Below are 12032 nucleotides of genomic sequence, written 5' to 3' on the forward strand. Positions count from 1 at the left end.
CCCCCCCCCCCCCCCCCCGCACACATCCTGCCTCTTCTCAGGGCCCCACGCTGCCCATCCCTCCTGGACCACAGGCCCCTCCTCCGGCCTAGAAAGGGCTCCCGTCTGTTCCATTCCTGCCCGCCACTGCCTCCATGCCTGTCCCCACTCCGCTCTGCACTCTCTCCTCTCCTGCAGACTCCGGCCTGCCGCCTCTGTCTCTCCAGCTCCCCTCCTGGTGGTCTCCGCTTCCCTCTCTTCTCACTCTCCCTCTCTTTCCTTCCTCTGTCTTCTTTCTTCTGTAGGAGCCTCAAACCACCGTCATCCATAACCCAGTGGACGGGATTAAGGTACTGGCGCCTCTTTCCTCCTCTCGCTCTCCTCAGGCAGGAGGCAGTGGGGCCCAGGACAGGATTCTGGGGCATTCCCCCAGGGCAGCATTTGTGCCAAGAGAGGCCCTGGCCACCTGTCCCCAAGGCAGGGCAGAGGTGCCCAGCCCACCTGCGTGGGCCACGACAAAGCAGATGGCTCAGACCCCAGGCACGCCATCCAGTCCCTGTTTGGCCGGCACTCTCAGGCCGGGGCTCTGAGTGGCTTACCTGTCACAGGCAGGGTCCAGGACTCCCTGATGTCCAGAGCGGGGTTCACTTCTCAGGGACTGTGCCCTTGCCCCTCCTGGCTGTCCCCATCCCTCCCTCCCCAGAGCTTCCTGCTGAGCAGCCTCCTCCTCTGCCCTCCGCTCTGGCCATCAGCTCCCATCACATTGGCATCATCACCGGGGCCGGGGAAGGGGCTGGCTCTCTGGGGTGGTGGGAGGGAAGGGCTGGGGGCCAAGCCTTTCCAGGACGGCCGGGACAGCACGGCCCCCCCGTGCTGTCGGCCCTCTAGCCCCACCCAGCACGGCCCTCTAGCCAGGCTCCCGCCTGGGCATGGGCTCCTTACAGAGCCCCCAGAGTGGGGCCCCCACTTCCTTCTGGCTGGTGCCACTGCCCAGCCCATTGTCAAAAGATACCTTTCTTCATGGCGGGGACCAGGGGGTCCGAGGGGCACTCAGGGTGCTAGGCAGCCAAGGGGCTGGCAACTGGGGATGGGTGTCCGTTAGGCCTGTGTGTCTGGGATGGGGTCACATTCTCCCTTCCAGGGCCCCTAGACAACCTTCTGGGCTGTGGTGAACCCTGACCCTACTCCTGGGTCTACATTGCCAGAGCAGTGTATCCCAGCAGTGTCCAGATCAGGTGCCAGTGCCCTGGGGACCTTTTGAGATTTTTCTCCTGAGGAGCAGAGCAGGCCTCCTGGGGACTTGGTGACAGGCAGGTAGTCTTTTGATCTGAAGGGCAGCAGCCCTGGAGCAGGGGGAAGTGCAGGGCCACCTCTGCCCTCTAAGGCCACCAAAAAGGTGAGATGAGAGCCTATCTGGACAGCCAGCCCGAGAGGCAGGTGGTTCTGCGGGGGTCTCACCTCTTCTGGGGAAGGGGATGTGAGTGGCAGGGGCGCTCTGCCTGAGGCCAGGCCATGGCTCTTGGAGCCCTGTGGGGACCTACAGACCCACTGGAAGCGTCTCACCCTGTCTTGGGAGTGCACCAGCTGCTGGCCTCCTGCTTCGCTGGGAGCCAGATCCCACCGTGTTTTAAGTCTTAGAATTTTAAAAAGCCCGATTTCCTCTCTTTTTCAAGAGAGTTGGCTGCGCATCCCAGTCTTCCTGCCAGGCGAGGCCCTCGTGTGTGGGGACGTGTGAGCCTGTGCCGGCTGCCGCGTGTGGGGTTCCTGGCGAGGGTGCCCTCTTGGGACCGGCACAGAGCTGGGTGCCTTCTCTGGTCACTGCTGCACGTGGGTGTCCACAGGAGGGCGTGTCCCCCGAGGCTGTGGCCTTTAGGCCCTCTCAAAGTGGCCGGGGAAGAGGCCTGTCCCAGAGCCTGGGCCGGCCCTGCCACAGCCCTGTCCACCTGCACGGCAGCATCCGCTTGGCCTCAGCCACGTCCTGACCCACTGCCTCCCCCTGTTTCCTCAGGAGTCTTCGGACAGCGCCAACACCACCATAGAGGATGAGGACGCCAAAGGTACCTGCGCTCCAGCCCTCGCTCCCTGAGCGGCCTCGGCTGTGCGGGCTGCTATCTGACGCGGTGGGACTTCAGCTGGGTCAGCTGTCCTGCGCCACCGGGTTGTGTGCGAGTGGGCACAGAGGCCCTGCAGCTGCAGTCCTTCCCCAAGCCTGGGCGTCAGGCCTGCCCAGCGTGTGGGCAGCATGGCTGGGATGACCAGAGGCCGCGCGGTCCTGGCGTGTCCCAGTGAGGCAGCTGCGAGTGGCCTTGCGTTGGGGCTGGTTCCTCAAGCCAGGATCGCAACACACTCTGGGGGCCCAGAGCTCTGTTCCCACGGGAGAATGAGTTCGTGGGTAGAATTTGCTCCAAGACGTTATTGTTCTCTTGAAGTTCCTTAAGCTTGTGATCCCATCCAGCTGACACCTGCTGAGTGCCTGGGCAGCCGAGGGGCCGTGTCCGTGTCCACCTCTGCTGGCCCCGGCACCTCCTCCTGCAGTGGCTTCTGTGCCACCCCGACCTCCAGGGCCCATCCCCATGCTGAGCCAGGCCAGTGTCCTTCGTGCTCTCCCAGGATAGGGTCTGCCACCTCCAGGCCACCCATATGGGGCCCCCAACCCTCACTGGTCACACGGTGACATAGGCAAGCCCTATCAGGACTGCCCCCAGGGCCTGTGGGCTCAGCCATTCTGCCAGTTTGGGAAGAAAACTTCTCGCTGGCCCGAAGGCTGAGCCACAGCCTAGCTCCTGCTGACCCTACCCAGCTTTGACACTGTCCCTGGGCGTCCCCTATTCCCCAGAGCAGAGGACTTTAGGCTCTGGACACCAGAGAGTAGAGGTTCATGTGGCTGCCCCACAGACTGAAACAGGCCCCAAGGTCAACCGCATGGAGGCTGTCCGGGCCTCCCCCTTCTGAGGTTCTCCCCTTGCCCTTGGGTGAGGCTGGGGGGCACTGAGCAGTGACAGAGGGGTCTGGGGGTGGCTGGGCCTGGAGCCCGCAGGGGAAGGGAAGACAAGCTGAGAAGCCAGCAGAGGAAGCTCAGGACTGAGGCCCCAGTAGCCCCTCGAGGCCAGGGCAGGTGCCCCCAATGCCAAGGCAAGCCCCGCCAGGCTGCGCTGGGCTGGTGCAGAGTCAGGACAGGCCCAGTAGCCACTGTGGCCCTACAGTGACCGTCACAGCTCCCTGGGCCTGGCCTCCACTGGCTCTGGGCAGGGGTCGTGTCATGCAGCCCTGCTGGTCCTGACAGGTGGCCCTGGAGACACAGGCCCTGTGTTGACTCCTTCAGCCTTCACAAACCTGCTGTGGCCATCCCAGGCCCTAGACACCCATGGGGTGACCCCTGTCTCTGTCCCCATGAGCCCTGGCTGTGGTCTCGGGTCCTGCAGCTGTAACCTCCCTCCTTCCTCTTGGGCCCTTGGTCTGTCTTCTCCTGTCACCTTCTCTTCCTATGGGCCCCCTGCCCACCACCTGCTCATCTGTTCCACCCTAGTCCCCAGGGTCCCTGACATCCTGAGCTCGGTGAGGAGGGGCTCTGGAGCCCCAGAAGCTGAGGGGCCCCTGCCCTGCCCAGCTCCAGCTCCCGTTAGCCCCCTGCCAGCCCCATGTGAGTAGCTGGGCCTTGCTGCGGTGGGGTCACTCTGAAGGGCCAGCCACCCCCTCCAAGGGGACGCTGAGGGCAAGCTGAGCATGGGCTCCTGACTGCAGCCCCACATCGGGGCTCCTCAGGGCTGCCTCTGCCCAGTGAGCCCCAGCCTGTGCAAGCCCCGGCCAGAAGCCTCCACTGGCCTGTCGGGAGGTCACTGGGTGGGGCCGGCCCTGGGCCATGCTCCTGCTCAAGGCTGCTGGGCAGTTCGGGAGGCCCCGGGAGCTCACCCCGCACTCCACTTAGCTCTGGGGGCTTCTTGCTGCTGAGACAGGCCCCAGTTCCAGGCTGGACCCCGAGGCCGGCTGGGAAGAGAACAGGGGCTCCTCCTCCCTCGCTCCCTGCCCTCCACTCTGCCACCTTCTCATGCATCTGTCTGCCTCATGTTCACATCTCATCTGTTCTGCCCCAGCCCCCAGGATCTCTGACATCCTGAACTCGGTGAGAAGGGGCTCAGGAACCCCAGAAGCCGAGAGCCCCCTATCAGCGGGGCCCCCGCCCTGCCTGTCTCCGGCTCTCCTAGGTCCCCTGCCCGCCCCATGTAAGTAGTGGCCCTGGGCCTGCTGCCTCCGCTGCGGGAGGGCGCACTGGGATGGGCACTCAGCAGCTTCTGCTGCGCATGGCCGGAGGCCCGGCGTCCCGCCCTGGCTGGGCTTGCGCGGGCTCACGCTAACGCAACAGGGCAGCTGCCTGGGCATCCCCCTCCAGAGGCCCAGCACCCTCCAAGGCCCACCTCCCACTCTCTGCCCCCCACTTTTCTGCCCAGCCCAGACTCTCCCTCAAAGGCCTGTCCCACACCTGGGCAGCACCTGGCCCCTCTGCCGCCCCCTCAGGCCATCTCTGCTGAGACGCTGCCCAGCCTCACTGACACCACCCCCAGCCTGGTGCCCTGGCCACAGAGCCCTGGGGCCTGCCCTCGGGGCTGCCCCGATTCTGGTGTAAGCCAGGCCCTGAGTGCCCTTCCTCAGTCAGCGGGTGAGGAAGGTGCCAGAACCAGACCCCCAGCTAGTGTCCCTGGAACTCATGGACAAGAGGATATTACAGACAGGAGAGGGCCTGGCCTCTGCTGACGTGGCCTCCTCAGATGGCCACGTGGGGAGGCTGGTCCTGCCCTGTCCAGCCGGCGCTCCCTCATCCGCCTTCCACACTTCCCAAGGGCAGCTTCCCTGACGCCACCTCCCGGAGGGAGCCTCTGCCCACAGCACCTGCAGCCACGCCACCCTCCACAGAGCGCCTGCCCCTCGCTCCTGAGGCCTCTTCCCCATGGCCCCTCTGTCCCCACAGTCTCCCGTGTCCCCACATCCCCCCATCCCTCATGTTCCCCTCTGTCCCCCACGGTCCCCTCTGTCCCTGAACAGTTCCCTCTCTCCCCGGACAGTTCCCTCTGTCCCCATGTTCCCCTGTCTCCCACATCCCCCTCTGTCCCCCACAGCCTTCTTTGTCCCCCACAGCCTTCTTTGTCCCCCCATGGTCCCCTCTATTCCCATGGCTCCCTCTGTCCTCCACCCACTCTCTGGCTTGGCTGTCAGCTCATGGGTTTCTCTCCTGTGTCCCCCATGCCTGTTTCGTGTTCATGTCTCATCTGTTCCACCCCAGCCCCCAGGATCTCTGACATCCTGAATTCGGTGAGAAGGGGCTCAGGGAACCCAGAAGCTGAGGGCCCCCCGACAGTGCCCCCGCCCTGCCTATCTCCGACTCTCCCTGGGCCCCTGCCCGCCCCATGTAAGTAGCACCTCGAGTGGCCCTGGCGGCAGCTGCTTGAGGGGCTCCCAGGGCTTGAGCCCCGCCCGGGCTGTGGCACACGGCCAGGCTCGCTCTGGGAAGGGCCGGCCTGCGGGGAGGGCGGGGCACAGGGACTGGCACTGATGCTCGCGGAGATGGCGCAGGGTCTCGGCGTGGGGAGTGTGATTCTGAAGCACGCGGCGTGTGGACGGCTGCCGGTAGGAAAGGCACCAAGGCAGCGGGTTTGTGGCTGACGCAGAGCACTGGCTGGAGGGGATGCGCGTACAGGCCCAGGGCAGACAGTGCAGCCGCTGGTGGGGCCTCGCACGCCATGAGGTGCTGGCTCAGGTTGGGGTGGACCTGCCAGGACAACGATGCAAAAGAAACAGTCGAGGCCTGAGAAGTTATGCTGTTCAGGCTGCCCAGGTCCGGTCACCGGGCAGCAGGATGGGGGCTGTGGGAGGGGCAGACTAGGGCAGCCAGGGCCTGGGCTCAGACCCAGGGCGGGCGGGAGAGGCAGGCGCAGGCTGGGCAACCTGGGCAGGGAGGGGCGGGCTGGCCGCCTCCCCAGCCTATCTGCCAACCGCCCGCCAGTATCGCTTACAGGGATGGATGACATCCCAGGGCTGCAGCCACCACCACCCCCACCTTCGGGGAGACACTGGGCTGGGGGTGGCGCTGAGATGCTCTCAGTGAAGAGGCTGCCAGGCCAGGGGCTCGGCATGGCAGGGCAGTGGCTGGGTGAGTACGTGGGTGACAGGTGGGATTGCCCACCCCCATCTCCTCTGCAGGCCAGGCCTGGGGGGCTGCTACAGGTGCCAGGGCAGGGGCTGGGAGAGTGAAGCCACAGGACCCGTGGCTCAAGAGAGTTGGGGTACACAGCCTGCAGGCTCAAAGGGTCACTGATCCACCCCAGGTGGCCCAGGAGGGCGTAAGGCAGCCCCTGGAGGGCACTGACCCCCCAGAGCATTCTGTGGTCAGCCCAAGGACCCCAGAAGGGTGCGTTGAGGGGATCGGAGATGAGTAGCTGAGGTGAGAGACCAGGTTCTTGATGGTGATGGCATGGGAGCACCTGAGCGGAGGGACAGGGAGGGGACGCTGTGTGGCTGGCGTGGAGCCTCTGGGAATGGTCAGAACCATCCCCCAGCCCCCGCCAGTTTCTGCAGCATCTCATCTGGTTATAAGTGGCCTCACTGCCATTGCCGAAGGGGAGAGGTGTGCCCAAGGGGGCCAGCCTGAAACATCACCCCATTACGTCCTTGTGACCCTGGCCAGCTACGACCTGCCCTCGAGGTCTGTGCAGTAGCCCGGGGTGGGTGCTCTGAGGACAGGGCTTGTGGTGGGCACTGAGCATCCAGGTCAGGGGGCAGCAGCCCAGGCTCACCCTCAGAGCCATGGCTCCCACCTGCCCCTCCAGGGTCTGTCCTGAGCTGGGCTGGGTGTCGGGGCACAGGGAGGGGCCGTGAGCAGGCTGGGCAAGGGCTGGGGGAGACATCCTGTGGAACTCAGGGGAGGAGGAGTCCAGGGGCACTGGCCTGGGGGCAGCAGGGCCAGTTGGCACATGGCTGGCTCCTGGCCATCCTGCAGGTCAGTCGTGGTCACCTCCTTTCTCAGAAAGGTGCCCACCAGCTGTGTAAATAGGCCAGGGGGCCTCTGGCCCACCTCAGGCTGGGCTCCTCCCTGCCCCAGGGCTCCACATGCCCCAGGCCTCGAGCTTCCTAATCGGGGATTATGCACAATCCAGGCTGATCCCCCACAGCTGCCCTCCCTCCCACAGCACCTCTGGCTCTGGGGGACAGGGCTTGGGGCCAGCCTGGGGTCCCAGGTGTCCAGGCCAGGGTCGGAACCTGCTCGGGCCCCACCCGGACACTCTGGGCCTCCTTGGGCCTGTCGGCTGACCCTGAGGGAGCCGGGAGCAGCACGCGGCACAGGCTCACCCCTGGTCACCCTCCCAGGCCGGCCCCTGCTATGCCCTCAGCTTTGTCCCTAGCGTTGCCTGACACAGCTTGTCCTCAGCTAACAGGCTTCACCACCAGGGTGACCCTTCATGCTGCCCCTCCCCAGTCGTGTATCGTGTCCTTCATGGGCCCGGACACTGAGGACACAGAAGTGCCTGTGTGCTGTTTGGGGAGACAGAGCTGGGGCTGGGTCCCACGGGGGTCTGGGCAGCAGCCCCTCTGCAGTTCGGGAGGCATCCGGGCCCCCCTCATGGGCAGCCTCGGCTTCCCTGTCTGCAGGGCGGGCGGGTGGCTCCACAGCAGACTTGCGTCCACACTTGAGCACGTGGTCACCACCTTTAATTGGAGCTCTGCCCATGCATCTCCTGTTCTGTTTACTCCATACTTTCTCTTCACACTGACTCCCATCTTTTTAAAATTGCAGTTTGTGTAAAAGCACTCCATATTACTTCATTAAATGAAAGATTCGTTTCACTTACCACAGGTATAAGGTGACTGTAGAATCAAAGTAGGCTGGAAACAAAGTCATGTCACTCAGTTCCAGCTGCATGCTGCTGTGCCAGCCTCCTGTGGAGGGGGAGGGGCAGCTCGCTCTGTCTGTTAGAAAGGGGGATTAACAAGCGTCAGGGGGTGTTTGGGACACGTGGACACCACAGACTTCTCGCTTGAGTCATGGGGTGTTTGGGACACGTGGACACCACAGACTTCTCCCTTGACGTGATTAGGGCAGAGAAGAGGCAGGGACGTAGCAGCGGGGGTGGTGGGGGACCTGAACTGTCACATGCTGCTGCCCCAGGGTCCAGAGGGCAAGGACAGAATGGCCATTCATGTGTTGGGACAGAGCCCAGGTGCCCTCCCAGAGCTAAGCAGGACTTATGGTGGCCTTAGCATGAGCGGGAGGGGAAGGGGCTTCTGGAAGCCTCAGTCTACCTTCTTGGAGGCCAGGTTCCAGGGTCGACCAGGTGGGTGGGGACGGGGCTTCTGCAGCAAGACTGTCCTGAGAGCAAACCGTGTCATGGTCTGGACACAAAGTTAGGCAAGAAAGAAACAGGACGGCAGCAGAAGTGCAGCTGGGTCAGGAGAGAGGGCCTTTGAAGATGGGGCCGTCCAGAAGTGCACATGCGCCCACACACAGGCACACTAGCATGCGTGCACACATGCTCAGGTACACACACGTGCCTACATGCACATGTGCATGCTCTTTTGCACAAGTACACGTGTATTTCCATGGGCACGTGCATGCACGAGCACGCGTGTACACACATGCATTGCTCATACGTGTGCATCTGTGTAGCCGACTTCTCAGAGATGCCATTGGGCTCCTCCTGCCATCACTGTGCAGCAGGGGCTGTGCACCCCGCCCCCCGCGAGTGCAGCACAGGTGTTCCCAGGCAAACACAGGTGTCCCTCACACCCAGCACATGCATGGGCTGAGCTGGGCATGCAGCGCCTTCTGCTGTGCACTTGGTCCTCCTCCCACCTGGGTAGGGCGAGCTCCCAGAGGCCCTGGAGCTGCTGGGGGAGAGTGACAGGCAGCCATGCCACAGGGCGTGCTTCAGAATAAAGCTCACACACTTCGAGGGCCAGCAGTCCCTCCTCTGTGGCCCTTCTGGCAGCACTGGCAGCTGCGGAGTGGAAATGCTCGTCGCGGGGCCCCCCTGCGGGCGGAGGGCTGGCGGCCACTGCCTGTAGTGGTTTGGGGGACGCACGTGGGGAGGGTTCCCGGGAGCCTGCCCCCAGGGCACCTCTGGGGGTCTGCGTTTTCACCAGGGCGAGGTACCGTGAGGAGTCGCGACGTCACTAGCGCGTATGGGTGCGTATGCGCGTGCGGGTGCGGGGAAGCGGCCGAGGACCTAACTCGGGGCAGTGCTTGTCTGTGGGGAGAGGGAGTGAAGCCAGATGGAAGAGGACACAGGCATCTCCAGTGACATGTAATGCTTCATTTCTTTAAAAAATGTCTAAAGTGGAGATGAAAAATGTTAAGATTTGAATCAGCAAGATGTGGGTCACATTATTCTCCCTGCTTGTTTCGTATGTTTAAAAAAGAAAATCGATTGTGGTCAAAGCAGCACAGGGGCTGCTCGTCAGGCCCAGCGCGGGCGTCTGGAAGCCGGCGGTGGGCGGGGCACAGGGGACTCAGAGAACATGGGGGTGGGGGGCTGCAAGCAGGGGGGCCCACAGGGAAGGGGGTAGCCAGAGACTCTGGGCTCGCTCTTCCTGCCTACCGGGACCCCCCCAAGCCATCTGGCCCCGCAGCCTTTGCCCCTGACTGCTCCAGGGGACCCTGCAGCCACCACCCGTGCCCGCCTGCTCCCTGCTCCTTGCTGCCCGGGCCAGGGTCTTCCTCACCTGGTGCCGGCTCCAGCAGCCCCCGCCGCAGGGCTGTTGGATGAAGGAAGCGCTACGTGAAGAGAGCAGGCGGAAGGATGGAGCCGGGAGCTGGTCGTGGTATCCGAGCTACAGGGAAGCCCAGGGCAAGGCCCGGTGGGCCAAGGGGCACAGCACACGTGAGGGCAGGAGGGTGACCCTAGGGGGTGGGGCTGTGGTCAGGGTTTTTCCCCTTTCTGCATTTTCCAGGCATTTTGTTATGTGGATGGAAAGTTTGTCATTTTTTTGTTTAAGAAAAATAAGATAGAAGCTGTCATACTTAGAAACAAGGAAGCCCTTGGTGACCGTGGAAGGGGGTGCTGTGAGCTGAGCAGTTTGGGCACCAGGTGCCAGGGCCCAAGAGGGTCCTTTCTGGAGGGCATAGGCAGGGCGGGTGCTGCCTGCAGCTGCTGGTCCCCCAGGCCCTACCTGGGCTGTGTTAGGGGTGTCCAGGGGTGGGATGGGCCAGCGCCAATGGTCACCGGGCCGGGCCCTGTCTCCCCACAGCCCGGAAACAGGAGATCATCAAGACCACGGAGCAGCTCATCGAGGCTGTCAACAACGGCGACTTCGAGGCCTACGCGTGAGTCCCCGGGGCCGGGGGGCTGTGCAGGACGAGGATGCAGGACCCTGGGGGGACTCTGTTCTGAGTCAGGGGTCCACAGGGGATCCTCCTCACTTGGATTTGTCCCTCAGGAAAATCTGCGACCCAGGCCTGACCTCATTTGAGCCCGAAGCTCTGGGCAACCTGGTCGAAGGGATGGACTTCCACAGATTCTACTTCGAGAACTGTGAGTGAGGGAGGGGACATGGAAGCCCTGTCCCCTCCGTGCCCAGGGGCCATGCCCAGGGGTGGCCAGGCCCTTACTGGTACCCCCTGTGGCAGTGCCCGCCAGGGCATACCCAGCCCCCAGAATCACACTCTTGGGGGGGCTGTGCCACTCCCAGGAGAGCCGAGCCCTCCCCCACAGGGCAGCGCCAAGACAGGCAAGGGTTGGGACGGCGCGGTGAAGGGCGGGCACGTGGGGTGGCCGCAGTGCCCGAGCCCCCACCCGCCCGCTGTCTGCAGTGCTGGCCAAGAACAGCAAGCCGATCCACACGACCATCCTGAACCCGCACGTGCACGTCATCGGGGAGGACGCCGCCTGCATCGCCTACATCCGGCTCACACAATACATCGACGGGCAGGGCCGGCCCCGCACCAGCCAGTCCGAGGAGACCCGTGTGTGGCACCGCCGTGACGGCAAGTGGCAGAACGTGCACTTCCACTGCTCGGGCGCGCCTGTGGCCCCACTGCAGTGAAGGTGAGAGCCCCTGAGGGGTGTGGTGGGGAGGCGGGGGGCGGGGGGGCAGCGTGGGGCGGAGCCTGCTCCTGGGGGGCCCTGGAGCTGTTGGGTGAGGCCACATTAGGGATGATGGCAGGCTGGGTGTGGCATTCCCCCCAGAGGATGGGGGCGCTGATGAGGGCATGAGCTGCCCCTGCTGGCCAGAGCTGAGTGGGTCACAGGTGGATGGGTCCTGGGCCACACAGCCCTGGGCACCATGCCCTGTTTGCCGGGACCGTTAGCACCCGGGATGGGGCTCCCCAGGCAGTGGGTGCAGGGGACCAAAGCCGGTTTTACAGGCAGGTAGTAATTGGGTTGGGCGCCTCGAGCTCCCTCTCCTGAGCAAGCCCTTCTCCGGACCTGGTTCGCTTTAGCCGTCCCTGCGGTGCCTGGGCAGAGGGCAGAGCCTGGCGCAGGCGGGGAGAGGGGCTGCTGACGGCCGACCTGCCCGCCCCGTTTCAGAGCTGGTTTCGCCGGACAGAGTTGGTGTTTGGAGCCCGGCTGCCCTTGGGCACACGGCCTGCCTGTCGCATGTTTGTGTCTGCCTCGTCCCCTCCCCTGGTGCCTGTGTCTGCAGAAAAACAAGACCAGATGTGATTTGTTTTTAAAAACAAGATGACGACGACAACCACACACACAAAAAATTGACGTCGGATGAAATGAAAAAAAAAACAAAAAACTAAGGAAAGGAAAAAGCTGTAAAAATCACTGGCATTCGTGGGGCCACTCCCCACCCGCTCCACGTGTGTCCGTCCATGCTCCTGGCCTCTGGGGCACCAGCTGGGACGTGAACTTGTCCGCCAGGCCCCCGTCGCGTGCTGAACGGTGTTAGTTTGTAGGTAACGCACACACCCCACACCTAAGGCGTCTGCATCCTCCCGCCAACGCATGGGCTCCATGTGGTGTGCTCGCTGGCTGTGGTGACCGTCAGCTGTCTTTTGGGGAGGGGCTGTGGGGGCCCGCGGGGCTGCCCCCTTCCTGCTAGTCGTGCCTGAGAGTTGC

At 63.8% G+C, this 12032-nt stretch overlaps 1 protein-coding gene across 10 annotated transcripts in view; it reads left to right on the plus strand.

The window, feature by feature from the left end:
* The window catches only part of CAMK2B (calcium/calmodulin-dependent protein kinase II beta), a 101995-nt gene that overhangs the window by 88155 nt on the left and 1808 nt on the right, over nt 1-12032 (plus strand). For 2 of the 10 annotated variants that reach the window (XM_012646956.1, XM_012646959.1), the window contains 6 exons: nt 285-329; nt 1988-2036; nt 10213-10288; nt 10402-10496; nt 10775-11009; nt 11493-11633. In XM_012646956.1, coding sequence (XP_012502410.1) covers nt 285-329; nt 1988-2036; nt 10213-10288; nt 10402-10496; nt 10775-11007 — 498 coding nt within the window. In that variant the 3' untranslated portion in view covers nt 11008-11009; nt 11493-11633. Of the gene's footprint in view, nt 1-284; nt 330-1987; nt 2037-3505; nt 3620-4070; nt 4200-5254; nt 5381-10212; nt 10289-10401; nt 10497-10774; nt 11010-11492; nt 11634-12032 lie in introns of those variants that run through there. The other 8 variants (XM_012646961.1, XM_012646964.1, XM_012646958.1 and 5 more) reach the window with 6 other exon arrangements.

This window comes from Propithecus coquereli, unplaced genomic scaffold, assembly GCF_000956105.1.
Source record: "Propithecus coquereli isolate 6110/MARCELLA unplaced genomic scaffold, Pcoq_1.0 Scaffold252, whole genome shotgun sequence".
Classification (NCBI taxonomy): Eukaryota; Metazoa; Chordata; class Mammalia; order Primates; family Indriidae; genus Propithecus; species Propithecus coquereli.